The sequence below is a fragment of the Anopheles marshallii genome, chromosome 3 (genome assembly GCF_943734725.1).
Source record: "Anopheles marshallii chromosome 3, idAnoMarsDA_429_01, whole genome shotgun sequence".
Taxonomy (NCBI): domain Eukaryota; kingdom Metazoa; phylum Arthropoda; class Insecta; order Diptera; family Culicidae; genus Anopheles; species Anopheles marshallii.
This window is the reverse complement of record NC_071327.1, coordinates 67485991-67506250: the sequence shown is the minus strand read 5'-3', so window position 1 is coordinate 67506250 and position 20260 is coordinate 67485991. Positions and strand designations below refer to the sequence as shown.

The window sequence follows — 20260 nt, the reverse complement described above, 5'->3', positions numbered from 1 at the left end:
TTCTCTTACGTACGTCGGTTTTTCTTTTGGCCTCCCCCCGAACCCAATTTGATGGTAACAAAATGATGACAATGACAATTCCCAACTACAAATTGCTCACTGCACAACGTACTGAAATTGTGGCGTTACACAAACATGATTCCCGCCATTCTCCTTCCTGGAAACCCCCGACCCTTAAACATCCTGACCATAACACCACACCCGGTCCATCTACAACATCACCACCTCCATCACGCCCGAACACATTCCTTCGCCGGTTTGCACACCGAAACAAGGAATTGGACATGTTGGCCGCACAATTAAACGAACTGGGCGTCTCCTCCCCCCCGCAGCAGTCGCAGCAAGCGCAACCGGAGGCGCCACCACGGAACAATCGCCCCCAGCCCGGACCGCCCGTGCCTGGTCAGCAGGCGGCCCAGCAGCAACAGGTCAGTGCGGGAGGTGGGGTTGGTGCTAGCGGTGTCGGCAAGGCACCCGCCATCGCGCCGAATGGCAACAATAACAGCAGCAATGGGGGCGGTGGCAGCAGCGGCAACATCAATAACAATAACCATCATCCGCAACCGATCAATCCGCTCGATCCGATCGAAAGCTCCGACTCGGACTCGGAACCGGAGGAACCGAACGGCCGAACACGAAACGACGGCACGCTTCTGGCCAGCGATCCACCGATGCCACTGTAAGTATACCGATGCCACTAACCCGCGCCCCCCCCCAGTGTGAGTGAGTGTGTGCGTTAACCCGAACGATGGCACCATTACGATAGAGGAAAAGGATGCGTTACACGAAGCGCTTCGGTGTTTCTTTATTTTTAATGCTGCATTGTTGTAGAGTTGTTTGAAGGTTGTGTTGGACCCATTAAGTCGTTGCCTTATGGGCATGCAGTCACCTGTCGTGCTGTATGAGCGTGTGGTAGGAGAGAAGGCGAAAATCAAAAGATACAATCATACATTTTGCCCGATATATGCTGTAGAATGTGGTCAAATCAGTGCACTGAAGAATTGAACAAATGCCGCTTTGTTTTTCGCTAGTTATTGTTGATTTATTTGATCAGTTTTTTAATATAATTATTCATAATTCTCTATGTAAGTTACCATGCAGTCAATATCGTTTCGATTGGAATTTTTTTTTGTAAGCAATAAGACTATGTGTCGAGTTAATAACGTTCAAAAGTATACTATAACACAATTTTACATCCTTCGGAATGTAAGGAAACATTTTGATGGCTTTTTACTCGAGAGCCAGCTTTTAGTTTTGCAAAAATCCAGCAACAATTGCAACAGCTTCAGTTAGTAGTAACGCTTTGAAAAATGTTTTGCATAACTTTAGGCGCATACGCTCGAACCACAAGAAAAACCGAGCTATTTGGTTCAATTAAGAAGAGAAATAGGATCAATTGTGACCGGTTAGGTAAACTCATGTTAAAAGAAAACATTTCGGTCAGTGCTTTGATTTGACTATAGCGCAGTTCATATAAAAAAACAACAACGAAACATTACGACCATCGCTCATCACTAACCAGTTATCATTATTACGTCTATCTTTTCACCTCTCTCGATCCTTTTTATGTTTACTATCATGTTTCAACTCAATATTCAATTTTACCTCTGGGAATCTCCCAACATATCCTATCGGGACACTTGATCACGATTGCACTTGTTTTCCCCCCAATCATACATTTTCGCTCACGGTTCTCACATAAAAACCAATCTGTGCCCTTCATATCTATCATCTACAATGCGCCCACTATTCGCCCGCCCGTTCCACCCCATTTTCTTTTCCCCATTTGGTTTGTTTTTCGCCTCTCTGTCCTTCCCCTGTTTTTTTTTTTTTTCTTTCGTTTTGTTTTCCGTTTGGTTTGGATTTCCGTTATGTTCAGTCCCGAATTTTCCTATAGGACGGGTGGCTTGGGAGTGCTCGCCGAATCCGACCAGAACAATCAGTCGTCGTCGAGTACGCCAGCGGGCAGTGGAGCCGGTGTCCTGTCGCCACCGGGAGGCGGGGGCGGCGGCGGTGGTGGACCTCCGAACCGACCGCTACCACCAACGCCGGACGACGATGATGCACAGGGCGACGGGACACTCATCAAGCGGGTAAGTAACCAATGCACACCTTCTCTCCCATGCGCTATATTCATTCAATCTTTCACTTACGGTTTTTACCATACCTTTCGCTACGTTTCTGCGTTGTGTTGTTTTTGTTTTTTTTTGTGGTTCCGGCATTCTCGTGTAATGTTTCGGTTTTTCCCCTTTTGCGCACTTTCATTCTCTCTGTTATCATGTGTTTTTTTGTCTACTTTTCTGTGCTATACAGAACAAGTTCAGTGTTTTTTTTTGTGTTGTTTTCAATCAATATCTCTGTGTGTGAGTTTATTACTCTACCTATGTTATTTTTATTGACTTACTTCATTTTTCTACATTTTGAGCAGTTTTGTATCTTGGGTTTCTTCACATGTAATAGAAGAGAAGTTACGCAATTTAATTTTTCCCACCGCTTTCTCTGTCTTACATTTACGCTCCGGTTTGTTTCGCGTTTTGCTTTGTTCCACGTCACAGCGGTTAACAATTCGATAAATTTGTTTCCTTTCAATAATCAGGACCAAAAACAAACCCCCATTTCTTTTTCATCAACCACGATAGCTACAGCCTGCAAATGCTCCTTATGTTCGGCTCCATTCGCTCGTAACTTTATTCGTTTTCGCTAAATTCCAAACCATACGTACCCATCCTACTTCTATCGTTATACATATATACGTTTTAGTTACCTCGAGATGATACACCTTATTGCAACAAACAAACAAAAATATCATTCATTAAAGTACGCATTTAATAACTACGACACACTCCGGCGTTGGTGGTATCTGTCTGATGATACGTTGCTTTCTCTTTCTCTTTTTTCTCTTCCTACCCAATCGAACCAACCTTCACACCCCACGTGTGTGTGTGTGTGTGTGTGGTTTAGATTTTCAATCTAAAGTGGAAAAATTTCGAACTGCAAACCGTGAACTGTTTAGTAAATTGAAACTCTTTTTTATCATTTCACGTTCTTGTGGGACGCATAGACTGTTTTCCTTCTGGCATACCGTTTACATGCACTCCTTTTAGTTTTGTGTTCATTCCTTTTTTTTTTGGGGGGTTTTTTTTAATAACCTTACTCTAATGGGGTTTTTTTTTAAAGATTATTAGGTTGTTTCTGCCCGTTGTGATATCTTATTTCACATTTCTTTCTTTTTCTCCCGTTCAAACTAGCAGGTAGATAGTTTCAGTTTGGTTTATGGTACCGTTTAAAAGGTTGCATCCGTTTCCTATTGATACTGCATACACGTGTTCTGATGTACAAAGTTATAGCCCTATACATATATATATATTTATTTTTACACCTCACTGCATTACACTATTATTATGTAAAAAAAGAACATTGACTAAGAGCATCCCAAACTGTTAATTTTAGACATTTTGTTTCTGTTACCGATAGTAGTTTATATCTGGTTGGTTATGGTAAACAGCACCGTGTTTTAAATTGTCTTTTTTCCATATTATAATCTACTCGTTTTTTCGGTTGTTTTCGGTTATTCGGGCTTTTTTTTTGGTTGCTGCTGTCTCTCTATTCTGTTCGATGCGATTTTTCATTTATGTAGGAAAATATGTTTGGTTAACACACATACGTTGCGCTCAGTGTTTTACAGCATGATTTCCCAATATTGGTGAATTCAATGCAAGCAAAAAAAAAGGGTCCGCGCATCTCCATTGGTTGACACACACTGGAAAGCTTTGTCTCAGGTTGTTCGGGGTTTTGGAGATCTGGCATTAATGACTTCTTGGAGTACGCGACGAGCAATCCTCGGGATGGGATTTGTTACCGAAGACCTGTTGTTTGAAGATCGGCGCCGCTTAGCTTTAGCAATCCACCGAGGAGTTCCGTATGCATATAGCAAAGCAAGAAGCATATCGTACAGTGGGTAGATTAGCATCATAACATTGGAAAACGCTGGACATTCTCAGGTGCTTCACTAACCGTGAACACAACATAAACGATTTTTTCGTTTTCGGTCATCCATGGAACCAAACAAATGCTAATGAAACCGCCTATTCGCCTATAATAGTTTCAAAACAAACGATCGCTTTTAATGGGATGTTTTACCAGTGTTTGGTTAAAATACGACGGAACACCTATTCCATGTGCTCTGTTATGATAATTGGTAATTTCTTCGCTACAAAAGCTTTAACGCCGCTTTACGGAATCATTTCACACCACCATCGCGTGCAGCTAATGTTTAATGCTTGTCTCTTGCTCTGCTGCCTCATCGCGCCACTGCTGCCAGCCGCCAACCTTTAACTCTTCTCGTGGACGGCTCCGTAATATCAATCCGTTCCCATAAAAATACGTCAGTGCGATACAAATGGTAGTGGTTTGTTGTTTGCCTCGCTGTTTGACGATTGGTTCGATTTATTGTTTTCTTTTCACAAATGTTAAAGTACTTAAAAACTCGTTACATTCGCTGTTGCATTGCTCGCCCTGTGTTGCCGTTGATGTTGCTGCCTGAGTATATTGTAACAAGAGCGCCACGTTGCTGAGGCGAGTCTTGTGGTGTCTTGCCCGTAAGTTCGCGTTAAATGTTTTCCCTATCACATCATTGTAGATTAGGCAAAATCAGATCAAATCTTATCATCACCCTGTCGTTCCATTATGATCCAGCGACACACGCAAACGTAGCTAAATTGCGATTAAGGCTGCAAGATAAGAATTAAACGCAAAAGCAATCAGAATATAGCAGTAGTTGCGTAATGATCGTTCGCAGTATTCCAAATCGATTCATATTCTCGTTTTTACTAGCGTTGACTAATTCGAGTACGTTGTTGGCAGTGCATTGTTTAGCTATTGAATGTTTTATTTGTTTGGTCTCGGTAATATAGCATTCTTCATCGTTCATTTGTGATTGATATTGTTGTAATACATATTAGTCGATCCTTTTGCTATCTCTTGCTCTCTCTCTCTTTGTCCATCTGTCTTGATCATATTACCCTTGACGATCCCGTCTCATGATGCTACCATCTCCTTAGCGCACACACATACAATCGTTCGTCTTGATTTCATGATTCACCTTGTACTGTTGGTCCGTATCGGCTAGTTCCATCTCATAAAAGTCACATCCCAGGACGAAAAAGTGCTGTACAGCAGCGACATTGGAGAAGTCCGTTCGTAGACTGTCTCTGCTTCACCTGTCGCTGCTTGTCGGAAATTGTGTAGGATTAGAAAGTACCTTTGATCGGGTTTTCGAAATTTTTAACATCACATCACAAACATTACGTTAAAAGCAAAACAAAAATTTGAAAAAAAATAGAACAAACAAAACAAACAATTCGCCTTTCATATAACTGCCGTAGAACTTCGACAATAAGTCGTCCTCGTCGATCGGAACGACCACCACCTCATCGTCCGCCTCGACCGGCTCAACGACGCACTCCGAAAGCGACGAGGCCGTGCTGTTGCGCGATTGGGACTTCGAAAGATTCTTCCCATCGAACGAGCGCCCGAAACCGGCCCAGCGTCACTCGATGTCGGACAAAACGTCATCGTCCTCCTCGAACTCGCCGGCCGACTCGAACGGGCGCCTGCGCCCGAACGCGATCGACAACAAAACCCGCAAGGAGCTGGCCAACTCGACCGCTTCCTGCGCGATGAAGCATCCGTACCAGCAGCAACCGATGAACCTGGCGTACGCCGAGAAGCGTAAGGTGGAGGAGATGAACAACAAGATCCGGCTGGAGGAGCAGGTGAAGCACGAAATCTTTGCCCGCCAACGGTTACAGCTGGATAAGGCTTCTTCGCCCTCCCGAGCCCCGGGCGGGCAACAACCGTCCCAGCAACAGCAGGCACACAAACGGCAGGAGTCGGATTCGCGACTGCCGCTCAACTTTGCCCGTGCATTCCGGCGCGAAAATTCGGACTTTTTCCCACTCTCCAAGCGTCACTCGGCGATACTGGGCGAAGCGACGGCGGATGCGAAATCAATGTCACCGGGAGGGGGAGGCAGCAGTGCAGGCAGCCAGGGTTTGCACCAGCAGCAGCAACAACGCTCCAGTGCGATCTTTTCGCGCAGCAGTCGCAACAAATTCGAGCCAATCTTGACCAACTTTTCGCTCAACAATCCGTCCGGCAGTGATGACGAGCGGCGTACATCGTCCCGTCTAACTCCACCGCGGCTCGGCCATCAGCAGGGTGCTGGAGCAGCAAGTGAAGGTGGTAGCGGTAGCGGTGTTGGTGGTGGGAACCCTACCGGCCGACAGCAGAGTCCGCTGGCAGGGTCGCAGGTGGCCGCCACCCGCAACATGGACTTCTTGCGTCCGCGTCGCGAAAAAACTGAATCGGTTATCTTCGTACGTAATTCGCCGAACCGGCCGCAGCAATTGTTGCTGCTTGATGGTCAACAGGTAAAAGCACACAAATACACATTGATACACTCACCCACTGACACACGCAGACAGTCGTACGTGTGAGGGCACGTGTGCTATCCTCGCATGTCCTCGTTGCCAGGCAGCTTTGCAACACCAGGACGGGGAGCGGAAGAGGTCGCGATAAGATTATGCTAGTTGTAGGAGCATTCCCATCCAAATCGTTCCTACAATTTCCAGGAACTTTGACTATTAATTGGATGCATGTGAAGGCGAATCTGAATGGCACCGTTCCTACTTAATGACTTGAGCGTATGTCAAGATTCAGGATGGAGTCTTATTGGTTAGGTGGTCGCGAACAAAGACATCAGCTCAAAAGCTTCAAAGCTTTCAGTTCAAGTTTCTTTCTTAGCGTTCATTCTTTCAAGCACTAATTCCGATGATTCCTAAGCTCAGTTACATTGCACTGAATATATCAACTAGCTCTTCAGATATCCTGCCAATGTGCACCTCTCTCCGCTTGCATTTGCTGGACATGTGTTGATAGTGTGCGTGTGCCTGCTCACGGACTACGTGGCTGAAAAGAAAAGTAAAATTGGAACGAATCCCTACTTACCCCCATCACACAAATACCACAACAAGGCCCACCATCCCCGAAATTGTTCATCCAGGCAAAGCAAAATGACTCCTTGTTAGCCAGCCGCCTGCCGATCGTTTTGTTTCGTTCCATCCCGTTTGCTCTATTCCTTCACCCCTCCCCCCCACGTTCAATGTGTACGCTCTACTAGCCGCCGTTTAATATCCGTGCGCGTGTTTTCTAACCACGAACCGTTTAGCATCTCTGTATCGCTCTCACAACTCCCTCTGACAGCATACTCCATCATCGTGCATCATTTGGTGAATAATACTTAGTTAATCATCATTACTAGACCGCATGAAATATGGATATTAATGAATGTTTTGCAAGTGTGAGCAAGTTTAGTGTAGTTAATAGGAAATCATGTTTAGAGAACCATTCCACTCACTCGTTAGACACGTTTATTGGACAGTTTTGTTTTACAAAGTTATGAAAAGTGTTTAAAAAAAAAAAACAATAGCGCTCTATGAAGGATTTTTACTTTCAATAATGTTAATATGTAAGAACAGGAAAAGGGACATTATAGCTACAAATTCAACAACAAAAAAGAATAATCGTTTAAGTTACAGAAAAGCTTAGTTAGAGTCATCCATTCTTCATAAGATGTGTCTGATGTTAAGATAAGAATTTAGGAGTTATCTATAGATTACAATGAAGATACAATTGTGCGAAGGAGATGTTCAGATGCGTGTTCTGTGTATATTGTCTATAAGCAAAATTGTAAATAATTGCATGCCGCTACCCCACTCCCGTCACGGAATGTTTGTGTAACGTTACTTGGGAACTCACATCAGTGTTAATCGTATTGTTAATGTTATGTGTGCGTATGTGTGCATTATGTACTGTTTGTTCGTACTAATAATCCCTCTGTGATGCTGTAGTGTACTAATACCACAATGAGACATTATTCTGGACCCTGTTTACTGGGCAGCCATCCGAGTTTTCGTGGCCAATTCGTCGACACTTGCACTTCACCCGTAGCCAACAAACAACACATTGGAAGCGATTTTCGGTATTTTAGCAACGAAACGTTTTCGACTTGCGTTGTCGTATCGTTTCAGCAGGGTTATTACGTCAAACTTCCACCATTTGTATTGCAGTCGTTGCTCGTGTGACACTCGTGTGTTTCCGTCGAATCTCCGATCCGTTTGTCGATGTGTGTTGTTAAGTTTTCGAGTTTCGCAAATGATAGTGATCTTTGTTCACAGACAGAGGAACTTTTCCATTGCAACTATTTTCCGGTGTGTTCATCTTGCACTAGATCCAGCACCATATGTTCTAACTTCACGTGTAAAAAGCGCGTCTACTGTTGCAAAACCAAAGGGAACAAACAGTAAAAGAGATATACCGTTTTATATGGAAAAAAAGAAGCCTCCAGAATTAACTTGCTAACGCTTTTCTGTGCAACCAATCGAGTTTGTGACACCGGAGTGACACCCTCCAGAATTCCCCATGAGAACAATGGGAAGTGTTCAGTTCATTTTCAACATCTATACTTTCGCTACTTACTCCTCATTCTATCCGCCTTCTGTCTGTTGCTCATTTCCTTTTTCTGGGTTTGTTTTGTTTCCTTATTCCTGCTTTTTACTACTACACCCCCGCTCTGCCGCTTGTGTAACAACCTAATAATTATAACAAACAAATAATGCAATTATTAATTCTGTATCTAAACTGCAATATCTTACGTTTCAATTCCTTTGCAATACAAAAACAATCTCGTTCCATTTTCGTTTCCGTTTTTTTTCCGTGTTTTGTTTCAGTACGATCTTACTGTTACTTGCATATTTGTTTATTTGTTCACCACTGTTCTATCCATCACTACATGTGTCAATCGGTGTTGCGTAATATACGTACCGTGCGATCTTATTTTGGGGTCGGGTTTTTACGGCTACTTCGATCACTAATGGTTTTGTTTCTTTTCTTCCATTCCGCTGCATAAATTCCACCACCACCCGATTCTGACACGAATCTCCAAATCCCATACATACACGTACATCGCACGCGCTTTTGAAATGCGTTTGCCGCCGGTACACTAACGCTTGGTCGCAGAAGAATCGCTCCGGGGAGAACAGCAGCCTCGGTACGCCCGGGCAGCGAACGAGCAGCGTCCTGCCGGATCTACTTAGTCAAGCATCACCGGCAACACCTCCGAGACATGACAAATCCGCCAGCGAGGAGGTAAGTGTAAGGCACCGTGTGGAGGTAGCATTTATACGGTGGATGCCTCATATCTCCCCAGAACGCTTTCTTTCCCCCCAATACTATTAAGCACACACGAGCGATTCGTGCTACTCTTCCGCTTCCGACAGCATTATTACATCCTTCCTTGCTTTAAAAAAAAAAGCGGTTCCAACTGGCCACACACCTTCACATCCATGCAATTGCTCACGTTTCAATTTCTGCCATTCACAATCACTGTTGCCGTTTGCTTTGGATAGTGCTGTCCCAAACGCTCCAAGAATTGATCCCCATCGCTTTCCCCACAGTAATTCTGCTTTCATTTGCCACGGTGCAATATTTCCACACCGAATTTCATCAAATGTTTCTTCGAGGTTGTTGGTGGTTACAGGTTCGCGTTTGTCTGTGTGTGTGCGCATATGTTATTTTGTTCTACCAAGTTCATTCAATTATGTTTGTATGACTTTTTTTTTGTTATAATTATCAAATTATAAGCTTTGTATATTAACATTTTAGTGTGCAATCTGTTGGCTTATCGCTTTTATTTAATAGTTAATTTATCATATGTTTTAATACCACATTAAATCAATGGCTTAATTAGTTTTATGATTTATAAATCTTTTGGAAAGGTTTTTTTTGCTATGTGAATCTTCAGGAAAGAGCCATTTGAATCATGATTCAACTAATAGAAAATCTTCAAAGTTACAGTGAAGTTAAAGTTCTGGCTTTAATACTAAATATTCCAATATTCATGCAGCTTCACACTAGAGATTAACTTGTCTTAAAGATTTATTCAGACTAATGAATCTGAGTTAGGTTTACCCAGCACTATACTAAATACATAATTTTCTCTACTTTGCCAACATATTTACTGTAAATAAAAAAACTCTTTTAACTTGAACTTAAAAAATATAATTTTCCATTAAATATATAAACATTTGTCTTCTAAACAATCAATTAAACGCTATGCTTGTTGGTAATGGTCGTTTATCTGCTTCTTACGCTCTATTTAACCTTTGGTTGTTGTGTTTCATTTGCTTTCATTTACCGCTTTTATTTGCCTGCTTTTGTTTTCATTCTATTAATATGTTTCTTTTACTTTGAAATTAAACATTTTACTAATTTTGTTTTCTTTTACTTTTATTTTACAACTTCCGCTACTGACACACACACACACAACCACTACAAAACCGCGTACTTTTTGTGAACGTTAAACTTGCAATGCTTTGAAATGCAAAACGAAATGATTATAAAACGACTTAACCTACCCTTTTCCCCGTTTAACAATGGAATTAACGTAAAAACCTAAAACGTCTCGCAATCTTTCGTATTACTAAACAAACGTACTGTTGCGAAACGCGCCCAACCAACTAAAAGTATCGGGCAGCGGTTAATTCCTCCGTACAGTCGAACCTCGTCCCCGGTAGCATGCAATCCAAATCCTTCCTTCCAGCTCCAAACAGTACGAACGGCGCAACCAACACCACCACCAACAACCTGAGCGCCGCTGGCCCGGTCAGTGGCACACCGGGCAGTAAAGGGAACGCTTCGCCCCATTCGACCGTGTCGAACTCGTCGTCCTCCCGCAACAACAGTCCCAATCATTCGATTAACACTAGACTCCTAAGCAGTAGTAGTAATAGTAGTAGTAGCGTCGTCGTCGTCAATCATAAACTGCTCAATAACAATCATTTACTACCTCCTCCCTACCATCAACAATATCACCACCAACAACAACATCATCCAATGCAACATCACCATCTGCCAATGGGAACAATGCCGGTGCATCTGCTTCCCGGTGCTAATGGGAACGCCAACAACCAACAATCATCACCGGGTGCGGCACCACAAACGCAACAACCACCGCTGCCGGTGTCGCCATTTTCGCTGGCCCTGCAACAGAAGCAGCGCAGCTTTCTCACGTTTGGCTTCGGCGCACAGTCAGGCGGATCGGCCGCATCGCGCCGCGAAAGCCATGTGAACGTGAACGTCACACCGACGTCCCATGATGCGGCAAGCGATACGCCCGAAATTCGGAAGTACAAGAAGCGCTTCAATTCGGAGATCCTTTGTGCGGCACTGTGGGGCGTGAACCTGCTGATCGGTACGGAGAATGGGTTGATGTTGCTGGATCGATCCGGACAGGGCAAGGTAAGAAACGTCTTCTAGATGCATGACATTCTGCACTGAGCGGGGCATTTTTGATTAAAACAACAACAAAACTGTCTCCCTTCAGGTCTACCAGCTGATATCTCGTAGACGGTTCCAGCAGATGGAGGTGCTCGAAGGACAAAACATTCTGGTGACCATCTCGGGCAAGAAGAATCGTGTCCGCGTGTACTACCTGTCCTGGCTCAAGTCGAAGATCTTGCGCACGGATGGACTGACGGATGTAAGTAGGGACACGAAGAGACCGTTCGTCGTATTACTGGGGTTGTCGGGATCCAGAAAGAAAGATGGAGCCATTTTGGGTGCTTTTCAAATTAAAGTCATTGTGGGTCTTTTTGACAACGCTTTACATAGAATCTAGTTCACCCTATAAAAGTTCTGGAAAGGCTATTCCATAGAATACTCTACCCGTGTGGAACGTTCGGCTTGAAAACAGGCTAATAATTTGTTTAAAAACTCTTAATCAATCATTCATCGCAAAGCCCATGTGCTAATGTCCTATATCGTTTGAATTCTTTTTTTAGCAACAAGTGGAACGTCGCAACGGCTGGATCAATGTCGGTGATCTGCAGGGTGCAGTGCACTTCAAGATCGTCAAGTACGAGCGAATCAAATTCCTTGTGATCGCTCTGAAAGACTCGATCGAAATCTATGCCTGGGCCCCGAAGCCCTATCATAAGTTTATGGCATTTAAGGTAAGTAACGGCCGGGAGTCTATTTCCTATCGTTCAGAGCTTCTTACCGTTCATTCTTACCGTTTTTAGAGCTTCGGTGAGCTGATGCATCGGCCCCTTTTGGTCGATCTGACGGTCGAGGAACAGACGCGGCTAAAGGTCATCTACGGGTCGGCGGAAGGTTTCCATGCGGTCGATCTCGATTCGGCAACCGTTTACGATATCTATCTTCCTAAGCATGTAAGTAACCGTGGGGTTTTTTTTCAGGCATTTCCGGTTTTATCACGTTCTGTCCATTACACCTTCCAGACTCAGGGTCCAATTTCGCCACATTGTATCGTAACACTGCCGAACTCGAACGGTATGCAGCTGTTGCTGTGCTACGACAACGAGGGTGTCTACGTCAACACGATGGGCCGCGTGTCGAAGAACATCGTGCTGCAGTGGGGTGAAATGCCAACCTCCGTTGCGTACATCGGTACCGGTCAAATTATGGGCTGGGGCAACAAAGCAATCGAGGTAAGGAAACTATGTGCTTAAGTCGCTTTTGTTGTCGTGAGATAGACGCTAATGCTGGCTTTATCTTCTTTGCAGATCCGCTCGGTAGAAACCGGCCACCTGGATGGTGTGTTTATGCACAAAAAGGCGCAACGTCTCAAGTTCCTTTGCGAGCGGAACGACAAGGTTTTCTTCAGCAGTGCCAAAGGCGGCTCGTCCTGTCAGATCTACTTCATGACGCTGAATAAACCGGGCATGGCCAATTGGTAAAGCACATACACACACCGAGTGGCCCCCTCATTTCCCGGTGAGAGTACAGGAACACAGGACGAGTGACAGCCGAAATCGATAACATGTTGCGTGTTGCGTGTTTAGCAGCGAAACGACGAGATATAGACAAAGCAAAAACACATTCTTTTTACATCCCCCCTCCCCAATGCAACAAGTGTTGTGTCCCCCCAAAGGCATCTCGCATACACACAACAACAAACAAAAAATGGTATAGAAGCAGAAGAAGAGTAACGAAACAAAACCCGCTAGCAGCTGCAAACCGTAATAATCAAGTACAGTGAGCCAGGAAAACCTTTTTACTCTAGAAATAGTAGCAAACACATTATGTAAACTAATAATTAAAAGCCGTACGAAGGCCAACAAATAAGCCGAACAAAGTGCAGACAAGCAGAAGCATAATTGACGGACGGTGCAGAAGCGAATAATAGACGACACGAGAAGCAGCAGACAGCAGAGATAGAACACGGAATAGATAACCAAGTTAGGTAACCTTATTAGCGGAATGTCGCACCGATATGTGGGGCACACACGCGCACACCCTTTTTGCACCGCATTTTGTGCAAATTAGGGGTGAGATTTTGAGAGAGTGAGCGTCACCTACCGCAGATGCTGGTGTAGTCTCCAGCAGTAGTGGCACCGCAACAGCAAAACCCATCTTATGAGCGCATTTCCCAGTATTACAGCATCCCGCAACCCGTTCGCTCCCGAATCCTTCATCCTTCCCATCGCCATCTCCGTTCGATTGCTGTTGGTTGTGTTGGGCCTCCATTGGGACAACAAACACTCCCGCTGTTGTACGATGCGCATGTAATTCCAATGTATGGGTTGTGCCACGTGTCGGTGTGTATCGATTTTGGGCATTTCCCCCCCGTTATCTGTATTATTCAGGTTAGCATTTTTAGCAATGGGGTAACCAACGGTAACCTGGCGACCGTGTAGTGGTAGATCGAAGTAGGCAGGATACACAACAAAACGTTCGGCGACGCTCGATTAATAATTGCTCGCGAGAATTGGTGGGCAAATTGGAAACAGGTGTGAGACAGATGACGTATCAGGCGAAGAAAAGGTTCTAATAGTGGATTAACGCCGTTTGATATTGTTTTTTTTTTCTTTCTTCAGTTACTAGCGTAATATCGGTCAAGTGTGTTGGTGATACCTATACGGCAGAAATGAAGCAAGCATGTTTGATTTGGTACAGCAAATCTTTCAAGCGCTTGAACACTGGTTTCCGTTTTTACCCATATTTGTAGTGACCGGTAGCAAAGTTACAATCACATTTTTAACTACAAAATTCGTACCGAATGGTCCGGAACCGTACGATTTTCAAATGGTTGTTTTGTGTACCCATTCGCTCCCAGCACTATCTTAACGTGCAACAATCATTCACGCCATAGCATTTTGTGTTTGTGTGTTATTTGTTTTGTTTTGTATCTAAATTTTCACCATCACGGTTTAGCCGATACAATTTTGCGGTATCCACATGATTGAGATTAGTGCAAACTAGTGACGTACATTAATGCATGCCGAGAGTGAATAGGTGTAACGGGCAATTGTTTAGGCACGTGTGTATGTGTGTATGCGCAAGGGTTCTATTGTTTTCTTTTCCCTTTTTTCGAACTTATCTCTAATTATTTGTGATTTTTTTTTAACATTTTCATTCTTCATTGAACTTTCGTTCGCTCGTTATGTCTCGTACTTTGATGTCTGCAAACGAGATAGTGCGCGACACAGGAAAATTTGTTAGTTAAGAAAATTGCGTGATAGCTTGATCGCGAACAGCGCGCCAACGAACGGTGGCGTTTGTACGGGGACTATAACCCCCGTACAAAAACAAGCCACTTGCCATCTGTTCGTGACCAAACAAAGAGCAGAAAGGGAAGCAAAGTAAAGATCGTTCGGACTATGCTCATAAACTAGCACCGGAACTAGTGTAATAAACAGCGTTGGAAAGCGAAATGTTTGCCACGCTCCATAAGGTTTGCATAGGAGAAAATGAGAGAAAGGGACAGAGAGAGAGAGAGGGGAATAGTTTATTTTTGTTTTCAATTTTAGAGCTTTTTGTTTTTTGCTTCTCATCTTTATGTTTTCTCTTCTCGTTTGTTTACATATACATATGCATATTATATATATATAGATATATACATACATAAAGATATCCAGAAGATAGTATTTTATTTTTTCTTCCCTTTCTCACTTATATAGCTCGAAGTAAAGAAAAAAAGTTTGCTGCAAGAAAGTAAAAAAAAGCATAAGTAAATGAAAAGTGAACTCGAAAATTGTAGTACACACCTTCACGCAGGGAGAGGTAAGGTAGGGATCGTATCGTGTGCTCCGTAGAATGATGGATGATCTGGCGTAGCAAAACACAAAGTGTCGTAGCAAGCAGGGCTAGGGAACGCACATTGTGCGTGGCAAAACTCGCCGAAAATGGTAACGAAAGGGATAAAAAAAAAACGTTAGAAGCTATAAGAACAAGTTGGACCGAAGGTAGTAGTACATAGAGACGGAACGACAGAGGGGAGTAAGTAAGCGGAATGGGGAACAGCAAGACGAAACCGTACTTTGATCGCGATCGCGTCCTAGTTTGATCGGGGTTTATTTTATCATTATAAACCCACCCGCGGCCCTGGTGGGGGAGGGGATGCGGGAGGGAAGGAAGTTATTGAACGTGCATGCGGTGGGCATTATGCTCCCAGTTTTCCAATTTATAAGCAAAAACGCTACACAAACGAACAACAAACAAACAAAAAACGTAAGAAAAAAGCATGAAGTTTGCCTACCTACAAGGCAAATGGGAGGAGGAGGCGCGTGTGTGCATGTTATCATTCACGTAATCATTCGCCTACATTAGAACACGTATTAGAAACGAACGTAAGAAACAAACAAACAAACAAACAAACAAACAAACAAACAAACAAACAAAAAACAACACAGTCATAAGCATACATACACAGCTACACACAACACATACAATCAAAAATTCATCCACAAACATCATTCTATCTCTCTATCTCTCTGTTTTTTGAATTAGGAAAACCCCAATTAGCAAGTAAGATGATTTGGGAAGGCAAACAAACAAACGATGGAATGATGATGAGCGAGTGCTGCAACCATGTTGAAGCATGATTGCTAGTGGAAATAGTAAACGAAACAGGACGAGAATTAGAACACGGTTGGAAAAAAAACATGTGGCATGAGAAAACAAAACCGCATCTAATAGGGATGCATTGGTGCGGCCAGGAAGCATAAAACAAACAAGTAAAACAAGCGCGAGCGAAAATACGATGAATGAGGTATATATGTGTATAGAACAGCAGCGGCAAGAAGTGCAGTGGGAAATAAAACTATCGGCAAGAAAAATGTAAGTCCTGAAGATATGTGCCCCCGCCGTTCGATTCGCTAACATTTTTGCCGTAGGATGATGATGATGACACACAAGGGCGCACAAGTACCATCCGTGGAAATACCGAGCTGACATATTGGAGAAGACACGCGTGTGTGAAGTGCGAATAGTCGTTGGTACGTATTTATTTCCACATCCACAAAGCAGGCTTAGAGCTTGTCGTTAAGGAAACGCGATGTGTAATAGATCCAGAATGAAAAGCAGCAGTAGTGTCGTTCCCCCTTTAAAGCGATTGAAGGGATTAATTTCACCTAGTATCGATCGTTAACATTAAACTTCTTTACATTACTTTCGAGTTTAAATCGCCACTCAATCGTTGGCTGTCTGCGACTGGCGGCGTCCCCTCTTATGGTGGGAGCGGGTTGTGTTGAGCATGGTTTCTAATTTACATAGTAAACACCGCGCCTACTGTGCACCTTGATCTCGATGGAAGCTGCACTTGGATCAATCGATCGGATGCACTGAAGCAACATTGTAACGGAAGTGTTTTTCGCTATTCCACTATTTGCTCTTCTGTTTATGTATTCTATCAGTAAGCTATGTAGCTTATTAAACAGATTATTCGTTTTGAATTGTTTGGAGTCGAGCTAAGATTTGTTTGGTGTTGCGCTCAACAGAGTTTGCTTGCTTCATGCATTGTTTGTGAAAAGTCCAGTACTATTTAAATCTATTCAACACACATCTCTCGAACGAAGTTTTATTAAATCATAAATGTTAACAGTATCGATAGTCTAATTAGATAATCAAATTATTGAGATAATCCAGCTTGTGGATTATGAAAATGATCTTTCTCTAACATTTTTTCCCCTCTTCATCATCTCCGTGTGGAAGATGAGAAAGGTCCATTTATGAATATGCATTTCTTCTGCTATGGTATGCACAACCTACACGACTTACCAATTGGTAAAACGATCGAGCTCTCGTGGCTGTCTAATCCAGCGTGTGATTCGATTACGTCTTTTGCATTAAGTATCGTGGAATGCAGTTCTCATGGGAATACATATCCGAAGCCGGAGACATATTTCACACTTCCTTTCCTAAACATTTGATCGCTTTCAGTTGAGACTAAAGTAAATCATCGAGTAAATCAGTGGACTTTGGGAGTATTTGGTCGATCAGCATTACAAAGTTTCGTTAGATGTGGTGCACATTTTTAATCTGCCGATTAAAGATTATCATAACAACGAACTTCTAGTTATTATATTTAGAACATAACAATCCACATCCATTAGGCAATCTTTCTAACTATTCGCATCAACCCCAAAAAGGATTCTTATGTCACATTAAGTGACAAAAGGTGAGGAGATCTTTTCGTGATCTCCCTGTCAGAACAAACCACGCACACGGTCCGCAACATCCTCGACCCAACATTCGCACCCAAACATTCATCGCGTGGAGAAAGTCAATGGCATCAACGGAAGCAAAAAGGAAAAGAACCAAAACTCACCCCAAAAAAAGGAACGATTTGCCAAAAAAAAGGAGGTGATTGCAGAAAGTGGTTTCCCTTTCACCAACCGGCAGGCAGTCCCGTGTCAACGACCGTTTTTTTTTTAAGACAACCGAGTGAGAAACCAGTTTAAGATAATATAGGCTCGCGCCCCCCAAAAAATCACGACTTTATAGCGACGGATTTTTTATGGATTTTGCTCCGGCATTTTGACCCCATTTACTGCCGGTTTTAAGTGCCACAATTTAGGTACTTTCTCCGGTGGCTGAGGTTTGCTAATGCGAACCATTAGTTGATCGTTTAACAGTATGCGGAGATAATGCGAGCTATCTGTCATCGTATCGGGGGCGTTCTATGCCGCCGGAGCGCAACATCCGAACGCTGGGTAGGGGAAGTAAAGGCGATGGCGCTGTGTAATATAGGAAGCGTGTACCGCGCAGCGCAGGTTTCTCTCAAACTCTCCTCACCGTTGATGGAGGGGACGCGATCAAAAACCGAACCGATCAACGCGAGATCGCTGGGGGTGCGTTGCGTGTGCAGTCTGTTGCGAGCTTACGATCGTGCCGGTAACATTAATTCCGAGCGGAAAAGGTCGACTATTGTGTGTGTGTGTCCTCACTACCTTGTCCAGTCCGATGCCTTGAGCGTGTGCCTTGCTTGGTACTTGAGCAGTATCTCCGGTCACCGGACAGAACGGTTCTGTTGGTGAAATATTTCACTCGAACCAACTTCAAACTCGCCCCGCCGACTCACGTGGACCGCGGCGTGGACAGTGCTCCAATCGGTCCCTGCTTTGTTTGGACACATCTGCTGTTGGACAGACGGGACGGAGATGAGTGCTTTAAGGAGAGTTCTGAAATTTCTACTCGGTGCCATCGTACCGCGCGGATGGGATGGTGATTCCCGCGCAGATTACACAACCGCCCTGGTGGAACGGCCGGACAGATAGCATGGTTCCGGCCAGTCATGCACTGCCGAGACGTAAGATAGCTGATATTTACACACGGAAGCACTTCAAACGGGGTCCAATCATCGCGTATGACGCGACGCAAGGGCCACAAAACGCTCACCCGACCGACCCCCCCGACTGCATGACGCCAACCATCCTTGAGTCGACGAGTGATCCTTGGGGTGTAATTATGAACATTGCGCTCGAGCGTTGTTGAGCGCCCGTTGTCGTGCGAAATAGACGATCATCCGTAAGTGTGTTGGCGCGCAGAACGCGTTAGAACCTTCATGGTGCGGCTTTGCGACGGAGTTGATTAAAGATATGCGCGCGTGTGTGTGTGTGTAGCGAGGGGGGATGAGGGGTGGGGGGAGTTGTTTTAATATCAAAAGCGAACTGTGAATTGACATGATAAAACCAATGTCAACAGGTAGAATCGTATTGCCTGAGAAGGATTTTTCTTTTATTTATGTTTTGACAACCTTTCTGTTAAGCAAAAGATACATAATTTTATGTTTTTTTTTTAAATATTTTTTGATTGATTTCTCAATATGTGATTTTATAAAATATATGTAAAAAAAGTTTTAGAAAATGATCGTATGCACACCCTGTACGTGGTTGTGTCGAAGGCGTTCTTTGTTTTATTTGACATTTATGGAAAGAGTTAATTAAATTCCTTGGGAAAATAATTTGGAAAGAAATGAATCTGAAAGAAATTTAATTTAGAATGAAATGAAATGAGAAACGAATGAATCTTTAAAAAGACTTTCATGAGACATTTTAAAAACAGAATCTCTTCACATTTTTCAAAGTTTTTCATAAAAAAACTTTGAAAATAAAAAATTTTGTTGAAGAATCGCCGCTGCGATGATCGCTGCTGCTCCCAGGCAGCAGAACGCATCCCAACACGCACAGTTTTGCGCACCAAACGGGAGGCCAATTTTGCGTTCGTTGGTATCAGGAGACCATCCCAATCTGGAGGACACACTTGGCGCGAAGATCACCCACTACAGGGTGGTTGAAGGCAAATGTTAGCACGCACAGCGTTTTCAACAATTTGCATTAAAACTTTGTGGCGATTAAAATGTTGCGAAATTGAGTGAAACTAATGATACATTATCTGTTGCATAATTGCAAACTTGCTGTTTAATTTTAAAATTTAAAATTTTAAGATTACGCATTCTTTTGCAAACAGTCCACAAAAAAAATATCTAAACAATCAAGATAATGAATAATTGTTGTTTTTTTTTAAATTTGGTTTTTATTTTGATAACTCTAATCAAACTTTTCAATACTGGACAACTGTTGTGGGATCATCGTTCACTATTTTCTAAAAATACCACAGAGATACTAAAATATTTAGCTATTGTCGGATTGTAACAACCACCCTGTAAATGACTGCCACGAGAGAGATATCTCTTTACCCCCTGTATGCTACCATTGTGTGCGTGCTTATCAGTAGCAACAAATCGATAGGATTGCGTGATCGTGAGAAGAACAGCACGATTAACGATTAACACACAAAAAATGGTTTTTAGAGTAGGAAAGAGGACGACGCGTTTGCTCACGGTGCAGTTCGGGTTAGAAATGCGTGTGGCCTCGCTGGTTCCCAACTTAGAGTAACA

The 20260-nt window shown here is 43.4% G+C and overlaps 1 protein-coding gene across 1 annotated transcript in view; it reads left to right on the top strand.

Annotated features, from left to right (window-relative positions):
• LOC128715501 (mitogen-activated protein kinase kinase kinase kinase 4) overlaps positions 1-12818 on the top strand; it is a 44829-nt gene extending 32011 nt beyond the window's left edge. Inside the window, exons 9-18 of the mRNA XM_053810407.1 lie at positions 276-679; positions 1880-2093; positions 5385-6431; positions 9079-9207; positions 10585-11358; positions 11444-11599; positions 11901-12071; positions 12141-12290; positions 12360-12569; positions 12645-12818. Coding sequence (XP_053666382.1) covers positions 276-679; positions 1880-2093; positions 5385-6431; positions 9079-9207; positions 10585-11358; positions 11444-11599; positions 11901-12071; positions 12141-12290; positions 12360-12569; positions 12645-12818 — 3429 coding nt within the window. The remainder of the gene's footprint in view (positions 1-275; positions 680-1879; positions 2094-5384; positions 6432-9078; positions 9208-10584; positions 11359-11443; positions 11600-11900; positions 12072-12140; positions 12291-12359; positions 12570-12644) is intronic.
• Positions 12819-20260: the final 7442 nt, after the last annotated feature.